This window comes from Pongo pygmaeus, chromosome 5, assembly GCF_028885625.2.
Source record: "Pongo pygmaeus isolate AG05252 chromosome 5, NHGRI_mPonPyg2-v2.0_pri, whole genome shotgun sequence".
In the NCBI taxonomy this organism is placed as follows: Eukaryota; Metazoa; Chordata; class Mammalia; order Primates; family Hominidae; genus Pongo; species Pongo pygmaeus.
The window spans coordinates 144,063,161-144,078,472 of record NC_072378.2 but is presented as its reverse complement, the minus strand read 5'-3'; the positions used below and the strand labels follow the sequence as shown (position 1 = coordinate 144,078,472).

The 15,312-nt window shown below is 37.4% G+C and overlaps 1 protein-coding gene across 7 annotated transcripts in view; it reads right to left on the bottom strand.

Moving 5' to 3' along the window:
* PHACTR2 (phosphatase and actin regulator 2) overlaps window positions 1-15,312 on the bottom strand; it is a 298,637-nt gene that overhangs the window by 150,520 nt on the left and 132,805 nt on the right. For 3 of the 7 annotated variants that reach the window (XM_054490424.2, XM_054490426.2, XM_054490427.2), the window contains exon 1: window positions 9,749-10,169. The exons of the other annotated variants lie outside the window; for them this stretch is intronic. In XM_054490424.2, coding sequence (XP_054346399.1) covers window positions 9,749-9,794 — 46 coding nt within the window. In that variant the 5' untranslated portion in view covers window positions 9,795-10,169. Of the gene's footprint in view, window positions 1-9,748; window positions 10,170-15,312 lie in introns of those variants that run through there. 7 annotated transcript variants of the gene reach the window in all.

Sequence of the window (15,312 nt, the reverse complement as noted above, 5' to 3'; positions counted from 1 at the left end):
CTTACACATAATAACTTTAATTTAGGAACTGTTTGCTGCATGAAGGTGCCACTCTTCTCCTTCTTAATATCCCCTCATAAAACAGGCTGATTTGTAGGACTATACCTGCCAAGCACATACCAGCACAGCTTTCCAGGATATTCTTAAGCAAAATAGCACTTCAGTCCTTCCTTGGCGGCCAAATTTCCTTAGTGTTAAGGGCTGCAGTGTTTTACTTGCCAGAAGGTTGATGTGAATAAAAACATCCAGCCCCTTGAAATGAAAATAAATGGAGGGATGGTTTATAAATATAAATGATAATGGTTAGACCGACCTTTTAGCAAGTAATGCAATTTGCCCATTCATTTCTGCATTTCTGTAGTTTTGGTTTTTGTTCCCCTGCTTTTGTGGGGAGGAAACAAGAAGTGTTTATTTTCTTAAGACTATTTCTATCCTTAATATCACTTTTGCATCAGTTGAGTCTTCACTAAATATTAATATTTTCTCCCAAGAATAGAGACTAGCAGTTAACCTGCTACAGTATAGTCCCCAAAGAAAAGATGTTGGAATTTTTCCTCTATTCAAATTAAATAGGCTTAATTGTAAGACCAATTCTTACAATTCTCATTTCCTTCCCCACTGCATTAAGAAGACAAGAGGTGACGTGTGACTTGCTCATTAGTCATTATGTTTTCAGACTGCTAAAAATAAAATAAATTTATTATTTTCTATTTCAGACTGCCAAAAATAAAATTAAAATATTTGGGATACTACTCACTGACCAAATCTGATGAGCTATGGACCAAAGAGAAGTAGGTGATGTTGAAATTTTGCTCACATTCTTTCTCTGAAAGTAAGTGACATTTATATTATTATCAAACAGACTAAAAAAACAATTAAACCTAAAAGAAGGTGGCTATATTGGGATCAGTGTTTTCGTTTTCATCACTGACAAAGGAAAAAAAAGTAGCTGAAAACCAGCCACTGAGCTTAAAGCTCAGAATCCACGCAGCTGGAGAAAAGCTAGTACAGTTGCAGGTCAGCTCATGACTTTAATTACGGTCGAGGTCCAGGTGGACAGTGGATATGGAAACCTTGGGTTTGATCATGTCCAAAGCAGGGGAAAGCCAGGACTGTCACACTAACTCTTCAAGAATGAAGTTCCTGGGTGGGCGCAGTGGCTCACGCCTGTAATCCCAGCACTTTGGGAGGCCGAGGCAGGCGGATCAGGAGGTCAGGAGTTCGAGACGAGCCTGGCCAACATGATGAAATCTTGTCTCTACTAAAATACAAAAATTAGCTGGGCGTGGTGGCTCACGCCTGTAATTCCAGCTACCCAGGAGGCTGAGGCAGGAGAATCGCTTGAAACCGGAAGGTGGAGGTTGCAGTGAGCCGAGATTGTGCCACTGCACTCCAGCCTAGGTGAAACAGCCAGACTCCATCTCAAAAAAAAAAAAAAAAAAAAAAAAAGAATGAAGTTCCTCTCCTCTGTGTGTGTACATATAAATTTTTCTTTACATATTTTAAAAATGGAATCATATTACTTCACAACCTGCCTTTTCACATGTTGATGTTATTTATCATAAAAACCGCCTTTTAAAAATATTTTTACATCATTTTTAAATGGCTTATTCTATCACGTCTGTATCTCAATCAATTCAATAAGTCTCTTGATGTTTGACTATTAAGTTAATTCCAATTTTTGGCTTTTGTAAAAATTGTTTTTATGAGCAAATTATTTCTTTTACAATATACTTCTATAAGCAGAACTACTGGGTCTAAGTGTAGTTTAAGTGCACTTTTTTTTTTTTTTTTTGAGACAGAATCTCACTCTGTCGTCCAGGCTGGAGTGCAATGGTGCAATCTCGGCTCACTACAACCTCCACCTCCCAAGTTCAAGCAATTCTCCTCTCTCAGCCTCTCAAGTAGCTGAGATTACAGGCGCCTGCCACCATGCCTGGCTCATTTTTATATTTTTAATAGAGACGGGGTTTCACCATTTTGTTCAGACTAGTCTCAAACTCCTGATTCCAGGTGATCCACTTGCCTTGGCTTCCCAAAGTGCTGGGATTACAGGTGTGAGCCACCACGCCTGGCCTAAGGGCACATTTTATGACTTAATATATATTGCCAAACTGCTTTTCTGATAAGTTGTACCATTTTAAATTACCACAAAACAATTGTCTTTTGGGAATTACTCATTTTAATCTTTGCTAAACTCATAGGTGATCAGTTGCATCCCCCCCTTTTTTTTTTTTTTTTTCATTTAATTGCTTAAACCTTATTTCATTTACCAAGTGATCACTTATGTTCTCCTTTGGTCAAGTAACATGGGCAAGTTACTTAGCTCTTGTACTTTGGTTTTCCTCATTTATAAAATGGGGATATTAATATTAGTTACCCCGGATGAACGTCATAAGTATTAAAAAGTTAATTCAAGTAAAGCACTTAGAGTAGTTCCTGGCCCATAGTGAGTTCACAATTGTAACCATTAGATATTTTGGAAAATGCCTGTTCATGTTGTTTACTTGTTTTCCTATGTGGTTGCTTATCTTTTTGTTACTGACTTTTAAGAGGTCTTACTACATTAATGATATTAACTTATTTTTCATATATAATTAAATATTTCTTTCAACTTTATGATTTTCCTTTTCAACTTTCTGATGTTAATTTTTTTTGGCCATGTAAAAGTTTAAAAATTTTATATTATTAAATCCATTCATCTTAAGCCAGAATAAATTACAGAGATCAAATATTCAAAACATGAGAAAAATAGCAGAGGAAAGCATTTTTGAAATAGCCCTAGTCTGTAAGAAAGAAAACGACTAATCAATTTGACTTAAAAATTTAAAGTTTTCTATAAAAACGTACTATAAACAAACTTAAGGTACAAGAAAAAATTTTTTAATGTTAAAATATATGATAGACATTAGGTTAATCTCCTGAATATACAAATTTGTAAGAAACCATAAAAATAAGGAAAGTCTATAAATAGGCAATTGAAAGAAAAAGAAATATAAATGTCCTACATCACTCATAATCAAAATAAGATGCCATTTTTTTACATATAGATTTACAAAGAGTCTAAAAAATTATTTATGCACAGCATTGTGGTCATGTACAGTTGTGTAGAGTGTTGACTGCAGAAGGACACATAGGTAAGAGAATGAGTGGGAACTAAATACATGCTAAAGTGCCACTTGTTAAGTCTGTGCTGTGGAGCTAGCTGCCTCACCCAGAGGAAGTGACTTCTAATTCTCACAAGGCTATAGGCTAAGAGTGACCCTGATATGCAGTGGTGGTGACAGAGTACAGAAACAGAAATTCTCATATAATAAGCAGATAACACTGAGAAAGCCGCTTTGAGAATAATGTAGCAAAGTCTATCAAAATAAAACACACAAATCTTTTGACCTAGCAACTCTACTGCTAATATGTCATTAGGACATGTAGTTTGCAGTTGTCCATGTAATGGATGGCCTCAGAGCTTGGATAGTGGCAGTAGGGACAGACGGAAGAGCATGGACTTGAGATATATTTGGGAAGAAAAAAGGACAGGAGCTGCTGATGGATCCATGTAGCGGGGGGAAAGGAAAACCTAAGAATAACTCCTAGATCTTGGGCTAGAATAAGTGAGTGGCTGGGGTATCATTTGGTGAAATGTAGAAAGTCAAGGAAAGAACTGGCTTGGAGGACAAAATCAAACCTTCCATTAGACCCATGTTACCCCTGGGATGCCCAGCAAGTTTTCAAGCAGACCTGTCAAATAGGAAGTTGCATATTTGAGCCTGGAGTGCAGAGAGAGGTCATAGATATGGATGTTCATTTCAGTATTGTTCATAAGAGCATATACATATGCAAAGAACCCAGGAACAATATTAAAATACAACAGGATTCTTTTAAAGGAAGTTTTGATACATCCACATACTATAATAGTGTTCATTTATAGAATTAAAGAGAACAAGATGGAAATATTTTCAAGTTATATTACACAAAAAATTTAAAGTATAGAGTGGTAAGTATAGTAAGTCTTGTTTGACTGCTGATAAAGATATATCTATGAATGAAAACTGTGTGGAATGAAAAAAAAAATGTTCATGCTGGGTTATAGATGAAAAGTGGGACTGGAGGATTCTGGGAGGGAGTAAATTCATTTTTATCCCAAACCATCTTGTAATGTTTGACTTCCTACCATGTATATATTATACAATAAAGAAAACAAACTCCATCAGCTTTTGCCTTTAGGACCTCTTCCTGTGCCTGGTTTACAAGGAAATGGATAAATATTCTGGACAAGACAAATACAGGGCCCTGAACAAAACTTGGAAACCCAGAGACACAGATAAATACAGGTGCTATCACAACATAGGTGTGATCCTGCACACTTTATTTACTTGTTTTCTTGTCTCTTCAAAATGGGGACAGTGGCATTGTCTGCCCTTTCAACCCAAGGACTGAGGAGAAGCAGCCAAGTGCTGGTCTGTGGCACTGTGAAAATGGGGTGGAGTTGGAAAAAACTAGAAGAAATAATTACTAGATTCAGATACCACCCTTCAGACAACAGAGCCAGAGTAATGTAATTCTTGGACTAAAAAAAGAATACAAATAATACATACCTCTCATTCATATAATCATTGGCTTAAAGCAGTCAGGCTGCTTATTGAGACTATTTGTTGACTCATTCATATATTCAACAAAAATGTATTGTATCCAATCTACCATGCTCTACACTTCACAATGAAATACTAGAAGTCTCAACCCTCCTAGGGCATGATTCCAGAGGGTACTGAAACCATCCTATTTGGGGGCATATCGTTTTAGCCTGTACTTAGAAATAATGGATCCAATTCTCAGTAAAATACTTGTAAACCTAACCCAGCAACATACAAAAACCTAACCCAGCAACATACAAAAAAAAAAAAAAAACACATTACCCAAGTGGGATTTATTCTAGGAATGCAAGGTTGGTTTAACAACCAAAAATCAATTAATGTAACATGACAAATGAATAGGATAAAGGACAAAAACCATATGATCACCTCAATAGAGGCAGGAAAAACCTTTGTCAAAATTGAACAATCTTTCATGATAAAAACACTGACAAAGTAGGAATAGAAGAGAACTTTTTGACAAACGGAACCTATGAAGAAACCCATAGCTAATAGCACAGTTAATGGTAAAGAAAACAAAAAACAAAAAACTTTTTTTTGTTAGATCAGGAACAAGACAAAAATGCTCACAACTGCCGCTTCTACTTAACATTGGACTAAAGGTTCTAGCCAGAACTATTAAATAAGAAAAAAATAAAATAAAAGGCATTCAACTCTAAAAGGAGGAATTAAAATGTTGTTTCTTTGCACATGTAAATAGATCTTGTATATAGTACGATCATGTACATAGAAAATCATAAGGAATCCACTGAAAAACTACTAGGACTAAAAAATGAGTTCAGGCCAGGCATGGTGGCTCATGCCTATAATCCCTGCAATATTGGAAGGCCCAGGTGGGTGGATCTCTTGAGCTCTGGAGTTTGAGACCAGCCTGGGCAACACAGAAAACCCCATCTCTGCCAACAATACAAAGTAGCCGGACATGGTGGTGGGCACCAGCGGTCCCAGCTACTCAGGAGGCTGAGGTTGGAGGATCGCTTGAGCCCAGAAGGTTGAGGCTGCAGTGAATAAGCCATGATCGCACCACTGCACTACACTGAAAACTACAAAACATGGTGAAAAGAAAGAAGATATAAAGAAATGGAAAGACATCTATGTTCATGGATTAGAAGACTTCATATTGTTAACATAGCAATACTACCCAAATTGATCTACAGGTTCAATATCATTGCTATCAAAACTCTAATTGGCTTTTTTGCAGAAATTGACAGGTTGATTGCAAAATTCATATGAAAATGTAAGGGAACCAGAATAACCAGTAGAAACTTTTAAAGGAACAAAGTTGAAAAACTCATACTTCTAGGTTTCAAAATTTACTACAAAGCAACAGTAATCTAGACATTGTGGTAACTGGCATAAGAAGAGACAATGGAGTAGAATTGAGAGTCCAGAAGTAAACCCTTACATATACAGTCAATCAATTTTCGACAATGGTGGAACACCATTCAATGGGGAAAGAATGGTCATTTCAACAAATGGTGCTGGAACAACTGGATATTCATATGCAAAAGAATGAAACCCTACATCACGCCATACATAAAAATTAACTCAAAATGTATTAAGTGACCTAAATGTAACGGCCAAAATTATAAAACGCTTGGAAGAAAACACAAGTGTAAATCTTCTTGCCTTGGTTAGGCTGTAGTTCTCAGATGTGATACCAAAAACACAAACAACAAAAGAAAAAAATTGATAAACTGCTCATCATCAAAACTTTAAAAATCTGAGCTGCAAACCACACTATCAAGATGAAAAGACAACCCAGAGAATGGCAGAAAATGTTTGTAAATCATGTATCTGACAAGGGATTTGGATCTAGTATACAAAGAACTAAAACTCCAACGGAAGTCAAATTAGTCAAATTATCCAACTAAAATTAGGCAAAGGATCTGAAGACATTTTTTCCAAAGAAAATACACAAATGGCCAATAAGCATATGAAAAGATGCTCAAGGTCATTAGTAATTAGGGAAAAGGAAATCAAAACCGTGAGATATAACTTCACACCTACTAAGATGGCTATAATCAAAAAGACAGTAACAAATGTTGGTAAGGACGTGGAGAAATTGTAACTTTCATACACTGCTGGTGGGAATGTAAAATGGTCTAACTTCTTTGGAAACTGTTTGGCAACACCATAAAAGGTTAAACATAGAACTACCTACCATATAATCTAGCAATTCCACTACTAAATATATACCTGAGAAATGAAAACATATCTTCACAACAACTTGTACTTAAGTTCAGAGCGGCATTATTCATAAATAGCCCAAAGCAGAAATAACCCAAATGTCCATCAACTGATAAATGGATAAATAAAATGTGGCATATTCATACAGTAGAATATTATTTGGCAATAAAAAGAAATGAACAACTGATACATGCTACAACATGGATGACCATTGAAAACATTATGCTAACTGAAAGAAGCCAGTCACAAAATGACACATTATGGTTCCATTGACATGAAATGTTCTCAATAAGCAAATCTATAGAGACAGAAAGGTTGATTAGTGTTTAATTAAGGTAGAGCCTGCCGGTTGAATAGGGTGGGAATAGAGACTGAGGGTCACACAACACTGTGAACATACTGAAAAACAATGAACTGTACACTTTCCATGGGTGAATTTTATAGTATGTGAATTATACATCAATACAGCTGTTTTTTTAAAATAATGGATCTAACTGCATATTTTCAGAAAAAATTATTAATGGTCTTCCTAGAACCCAGAGAATTAGGTGCAACCTAAACTGAAAGGCTCTAGAGAGCCTAAAGTCAAAATGGGGAAAAGCAAGCTAACTTCTAGCCTATAATGAAGATTTTTACAAAAGGCCAAATTGAGCGGTAAGTATGAATAATTAAACTCTGTGCTATTGATTCCTTTGACTTAAACAGATTTTCGCCCACTAAGCATTTAAGATGAGAATCATCTTTAATACAGTAATCCTAAGCAGCTGCTCCAGACTTAAACAGCTAGTCAATGGCTAAGATCAAACAGAACAAGGATCTTCACACCATCTGTAAAGCCAGAGTTAAACAGTTAACAAGGAGTGAACAAAATACCTGGAATAGTAGAGAGTTTGACAGTCTCAGACTCAGAAAAATACAGACATGAATATAAAACTTAGCAAACGGTATTCAATTTAATTTTTTTTTTTTGGTTTTCATTTAGAATCTGATGGCAAACCTTCAGGGAAACGGGGTAGCTCTAATGGATTTAGAGATACTGGATACCACAAGAAAACTGTTCTTTTACAATACCACAACTTAAGTCATAACCACTGTCATTCCTTAACTGAAAAATAAAAAACCCTGTATTTATGATGTATGGATTGGTCATTTCAATTCATACAAACTTTTAATCCACAAAGCTGAGGACCTGCAATTTAAGTATAACACCATTCCGTGAGATATTTCTCTGAATTATCTTTTATGATCAAGCATAACTTTTTTTTAAAACACTTTTTACTTAAGTAGATTACAGTTTTTCATTATAATCAGTCATTTTATTTGGAATTGTAGCAATCCGGGTTTTTTTGCTGTACTGAGTAAGACGTAGGGAGTCTCACTTTAGGATTTTATTTGCTTCTTAGACATCATTTATACAATATTCCTTGATTTTTATTAAGGCAAAATTTGTTTTTCTAATATTCACTCAAATAATATTTTGTGATAAAATCACTAAATTCAGGACAATACTTTCTGTATACTCTTGTATTGGAGTACCGATTTAATTCTATCTTTGCCAGTGCACAAATTTAAAAACATAACCCTTCCTTGAAATGAAAAGAAGTCTCACACCACTTTAAGGTAAGACAAAGGAAACCAAGTCTTATTTGCACAAAATAGTTTACTAAATTTAAAGTCCTGCTCAACCCCTCCCCGCAAAAATCTCTCAAAAAGCTGTCAACATGAAGTCTTTGATTTCAGAGCTGTAGCCATGTCATTAATGGTAAAGAAGGTATATTCTGATTCTGATGTCTCTTCTTTGCAGAAGGGTCTTCTGTGGTATTAACAGACATCTGAGCAAAGCTTGTGGTATCTCAGGGAGTGAAGCTGTGCTACCTAAAGAATCCCATTGGGTATAAAGTGGGGTGGGGGGTTGGAATGACAGAATGCTATCTAGCTAGACATCCTGAGGCAGATTAAAAAACCTTCCTCTGTACCCTGTCATTTCCTTTCAGCAAGATCCTGTTGATGTTTGCACAATTTAAAAAGTGTATCAAATATCTCAATGAGTAAAATAAATGGTCCCTTTGAGTTTTATTTATTTTTAATCGTTGATGGAAAAATATCAAAATAGTACCTTTTAAATTTATTTCCTTATCCAATCACAAGCAACACCACCAAACAGTTTTTTTTTTTTTTTATCCCCACACTGTTGGGGAAATCCCAGTTGTACCTTCCTTCCCTCTTTTTGTTTAAGAAAATGGAAAAAAGAAACTTTTAAAACAGCATTAGAACTCAGACACGTTACACACGTTTCCATAAAACTAACTTTAGTCCTGGAGAACTCAGTTCATGAGATATGTTTCCCTAAATGTTATAGCTGCTGTATCTACTATAAACAAAACAAGTCTCATTTGAAACAATTACGCATTTCGGGGCTAGTTATTAAGTATTCAGCGTCTGCCAGGATAAGGCGATCAGCGCTTCTACTCCGAATAACAAACCATAAATCAGTTGACAAGCTTGAAAGCATTCAGTCCTAGTGTGTTCGGAAGCCAAGCGTAAATACAGAAAAACCTGTTGGCATGTTTCTCTTGCCCTCTAAGTTTCGCGTTTTTAAAAACACAGTAATACGCAAATGGCGTTTCCCGTAAGTTTCTGGCTCCGAAATAATTTGGATAAAAAACCACAGCGAGGCATCGCGCACAGAAAAATGGAGCCTGTGCCTTTAAGGTAAAATCGGCTGGAACCCAAAAGGCATTCCTCTTTCACGACAAAGAGTTTGGCGAGCGCTACCTCTGGGGTTTCTCCGAGGGACTTGGCGGGTCCGAGCGGAACCCGACCAGACGACTAGTCCTGCCTGCCCCGGGGCCCCGCCGCCAGCCCCGCGCCCGCGCGGCGGGAGCGCATCGCGTGCGCCCCGGACTCACCGCTGCCGGGCTGCGGGGACAGCGTGGACACCGAGGTCTGGCCCATGACTGGGGTCGCAGGGCCAGGTCCAGCGATCACGCGGCTCCTTTGGTCCTTCGAGCATGGGTCCGCTCCCAGCCAGACTTCCAAGCGTTCATGTCCCGGCCTGTGCCGAGTGGCCCGCCGGGTCCCCTAACCTTCTACCCCGCGCGGGTCTCCCAGCCCGGCCGGCCGCAGCCGGCGCGGCGGATCCTGCCCAGCGGATGCCTGTCATTCCTCTATGCAGATTAGCTGGGGTCAGGGGTCACGGGGGAAGAAGGGGGGTGAGGGCGATAGGGAGGGGAGGAGGGGGAAGCGAGGGGAAGGCGCAGGAGCAGGGGGTGGGGGAAGGCCCCAGCCGGCCCCGCCGCACCCGCACCCCCTCAGGGTGGTAGGGAGTTCAGGCTTTCAGGCTACTCCTCTTTGACTTAAAAGGTTCAAAGTCAAATGATCCTTACAGGCTACAAGAAAAGGAATTAAAGTATTTAGTCACGGTACTTAATTTAACAAAATTTGTTTCTTAAAAGTTATTTCCTTCCTTACATTCTATTTGCAGTATTGTGGCACTCTCATGTCCTGTGCCCATTTTTTTTCTCGTTTTATAAATTCTCTTCCTTTTAACAAATATAATTTTTTAAAAACAGCATTAATGGCCTCAGCAGGCTTGACAACAAATCTAAATGATAGGTCTACGTGTGAGATCAATAAAATATACTCTTTGCTGTCTCCCACCTAAAACTCTGGAGTGCTGACCTCTCCTTTATTTCAAAAGAATTACTGTGAAATAAAGTGATTAAAATACACAAAAGGGGAAAAAAACTATAACAAACTTGAAAGGTGAATTAAACCCTTCTATAATATCCTGTTAAATCTCAATCTTCTTAAAAATATGAATACAAATAAATATTCTTCATATTTACAATTAATGATTAATTAGTATAAGTAATCTACATACTATATATATATATAATGTGTGTGTATATATATACACAGTATATGGAACATCTATATATGGTGCATTAGATTGGATGGTGGTTACTGAATGTGTTCATTTTATGAAAATTCATTGAGGTGTCTGTAATGATGTGTGCACTTTGCTGATGGCATATATTTCATTAAAAAGTAAAAAATATCAGAAAGTGCAACATATTTAGGTCATTTACCACAGCTTTCATTTTTTAATTTATCCTAGACAATCAACTCTGAACTAACATGAAAATCATTTTTTTCTAAAATTTTTATTATTAAGATCGTGCAGAGCCTTGTTTGATTTTTTTGAAAGACACTTACTTGTCTGTTTTGTCATGGTTAATTAAGTTGCCCTTTTTTTTTCACACACAAATAGCCCACCCACCGCTGTGAGGAAGATCTTTTCCCTAGAAAAGTGTGATCCATTGTCTTCTTCCCTTTGCCTAATTCACTCTTAAGAAACACTGATTTTTTTTTGTAATGAAATTGAGGATTTAACCAAAATGTGAGTTCTAATTAGGACAATAAAATTAATCCTAACTACATTTCCTTATAAATACAAAAATGTGTTTTGGAAACACATCCCACCTGGGGCGCTAAGCGATGAGAGTAAGCAATTATAATGGCTGGCTCTTCCAGCTCTTTGCTTTGAGTTGCCGTAAGAAAAAAACAAACAAACAAAAGTGGTTAAAGGTAAGTTAAGGGGGAGAAGGTTTCACTCTTCCTTTTGACAGAGTCTTTCTGATAAAGGGAGGTCACTGATCAGAGGAAATATACAGTAAATTTTGCACATTCAAAATATGTAACTATAATAATTTTTAAATACTGATAAAAGTTAAACTTTGAGGTTGCTATCATTTCTTCTTTTCCTTGAGAAACAATAGTATATTTCTATTACTTCTATAAATCCTTATTTCAAAGATCAAGGAGGTGCACTATAGTTCCAGTTTTTTCAGGAATTGCTTAATACAGCTATATTTACCTTATTCAAGACCTTTCATGATTTGCTAGTTAATATAATCTTCGGCCTCATCTGGGATTCCTACAATACTCCAACCAGGTTATGCAATTTTCTCTGAAACTCTTCCAGTTCCATTACATTATCCTTGAAGCATGTCAACCAAAACTGCAGGAAGTGTGTACTAAGGTTTCTTTCTAAGAGTGGGACAGTTCTTGTTCTTGGTTTCTAGAGCTTCTGATGGGGCTTGGGATTTAAGTGGCCTTTTTATCACAGCTAACAAGTTATACTAATGAACACAGAAAACGTCTACAGAAATCTCTAAATTTCATTTCTAGGTTGTAACGCAAAGGTTAGAAATTATCATTTAACAAGAGAATTTTAAGATAATTTTCCCCCAAATTGCCTTACTTTTGCCTTATTAGAACTCACACAGTTTTACTAAGAGCTCTGGATGTTAATCCCATGGGTTTATAGTTTAACTCTGGAAACATTTAATGTCATCTGAAAGGTATGGACATTTCTCTGTATACTACCTCTCTCTAGGGAATTTATTAAAATGCTAAACAAGATTAGTCCCAATACCTAACGCTGAGGAAGCTATCTATTTATAATTCTTCAGCATTTATCCCATTGGTCCCACTCTTTGTTCTCTATTTCTAAACCAATCTCTTATCCAATGATATCCTGGTAAATGCTTAACTGGTTTGGGCTGGGGGTGAGGAGGCAGGAGGGGGCCTCAGACTGCTTTGTTTACTGTGATGTAAATACTCCTACAATGACCTATTCTACAGGCCTTCAACAAGCTAGCAAAACTGATATCAAACAGCTTGCAAAATTCCTTGAAATGTAACAATTTGGCCAAATGTTCAACTAGCCTGTGTGAACTGCCTTCAGCACACCACTACTTTTCTGTTATAATAATGCCGCATCATATCATACCATGGCTGAGTTTGAGGAACAGCTTCTATTTAGCCTTCCTAAAAATATAGACTAATGGCATCTACTGATTTTTTCCATGGAACACTCTAAATATTTTTCAAGCTCTGAAAGAACTACTGTGATTTATTCATTTATTTCCAGAAAGAAATTAAAGTAAATTAGTGAGATAGAATTTCCCCTTCTGAAAGCCAGTGTGCCTTTATGACAAAAAGTTGTACTTTTCAGGTTTTCAAGCATTCTACCGTGTAACACAGACTTCACTGGCTTGTCTGATGTGGGAAGTCTTAGACTCACCCACCTGGGGTGCCCAAAGTGACACTTGCACTCCTCCTGGATGGAAGCCACTATATCTATTAAGTAAAAGTTAAAGCGGACATAAGCCTAAACATTGGCAATCTGGACCATTTGTGAGAAAGTTCTTTTCTAGGTCAAAGTCCAAATGGCAGACATACAACTTGGTGCCTTTAGAGAAGATGGTTTACAATTACTACGGTCACCACTACCAAATCCTATAACTTAGGTTACTGCCAGATTTTTCTAGGCAGCCAAATCTAGCATGGAGCAGGAAGAAGAGGGAACCTTCCTCAGAACACAAATGCCATGAGTACTAATCCTGGAGGTCTCTGCCTTGTCCAGGTGCTGCCAGCTGTGTGAGGATTCATTTTGAGACACCAGATGTTAGGGTTGGAGGAATTATGATGGGAGGGAAGGGTTAGGCAGAGACCCAAGAGATGAGATGGTTGATCAGAACAGCAGTGACCTGGGAGGCAACAGTGGTTAATAGTGGCCATATACAAGCAGATGAAGATTACATTAATTTACACCCTTATTTCTGGATTTGACCATAAACATCCTGTGAATTAGTGACATTTCCTTGGCTAATGGGAATTGTAGCCATAGAAAAATTCTTTCTTAACGGGAAGGAAATGAATGAAAACTTAGCAGTTTTCCTAATAGTATACTAAAAACGATATGCAAAAGTTGTTTTAACTATTCAGGTAGTTTTTACTAGATCTTCTGGTTTTTAAAAACTTTGTATGTCTTCAAAACTTGGCTACATTTTGTAAGAGTCAGCTTACTTAGAAAAATATAAAAAGCAAATGGGAGCTTTACTAGATATTATAAACTGAAAACTCTGTATATGTAACTAATGTTTACTTTGTAAAATGTTACTGTATGGTAAAGTTGCAACTAAATGGCTACTATATCTTAGATTTTAACAATTCTGAGAGATGCTGGTTTTAACAGGATAATGCTAACAGACAAAGGAAAACTTTTGTTAAGGAAAGAATTACAACTTTGCATATTCTAGTTATATTAAGCATCAGTAGAAGACCACATTCCACAAGTATTAGAACAGGAAACAAACCTGAAAGACAGGCTTTTCTTTCCTATTGCTCTCATATTTTCATGTGATTTATTTCCTGAGTTTTCCTTCTTCTGCTTGCTCAAGCTAAAAGGATTAACAAAATACCTTGCCTCTGCCTCACCCTGCGTGAGTCTCTGCAGAGGCGGGGTGTGGCTCACGTGTGCTTGCTTAGTGAGTGAGCCCCACAGTTGGAAGATTTATGCTGGAAAATAAAGACCTCAAGGGGTGGTGCTGGAATTTCCTTTTCCAAAGACATTCTCCCTACCCTGGGAGGAAAAGCGTCTGTAATTTTGCTCTACTTCATTTCATAAGCAAAACAAAGTACTCATCCATAGTATTAAAACTCTAAAAACTGCTATAAAATGAATAATCTTTAATTTATTGACCAAAATCTAAAGAGAACAGTCCTTAAAGACATCTTTTATATGACTGCCCAATTTACACAAAATAATTGCTTCCAGTAAGGCCCAAATCTTTGTTTTGTTAACCATCACATCCATCCCTAGAAACTAACAAAATTTGCCTGGCAAATAGAGGGTACTCAATACATAGATGATAAATTAAAAATAAGCATTTATGTTATTTCCTTAATGATAACTTCCAAGCATGGACAAAAAAAAATCTGGGAATACATGTAAAATTTTGGTAATAATATAGAATGTTGACTCCATAGCAAGAGCATATCAAGTCTGTTGGTGACTATAAATTTTCTTTTGTATGCCACTCTGAAATAATCATCTACTCATTCAACTAGAATTGACTGAGGACCTCCCATGGGCATGGTACCTCTAGCACATGGGCATAAGGATAAGTGAGGTGTGGACTCTCCTGTGGTAGAGTTCATAGTATGGGTACGGTGGAGGGTGGGCGTTGCAGCCTACAAATACATGATCCTAACAGTGGAGGAAGAGAAGTTTGTTCCTCCAGCTGGGAGTGGTGACTCACGCCTGTAATCCCAGCACTTTGGGAGGCCAAGGTGGGCGGATCACCTGAGGTCGGGAGCTTGAGACCAGCCAGGCCAACATGGTGAAACCCTGTCCCTACTAAAAATACAAAAATTAGCCAGGCATGGTGATGCACTCCTGTAATCTCAGCTACTTGGGAGGCTGAGGCAGGAGAATCGCTTGAACCCAGGAGGCAGAGGTTGCAATGAGCCAAGATCACGCCATTGCATTCCAGCCTGGGCAACAGAGTGAGACTCTGCCTCAAAAAGAAATAAATAAATAAAAATTAAAAAAAAAAAGAAGGAGTTTGTTCCTCCAAGTGCTAGGGATGCCCAGTAGGTTGGTACAGAGAAGGCTCTGAAC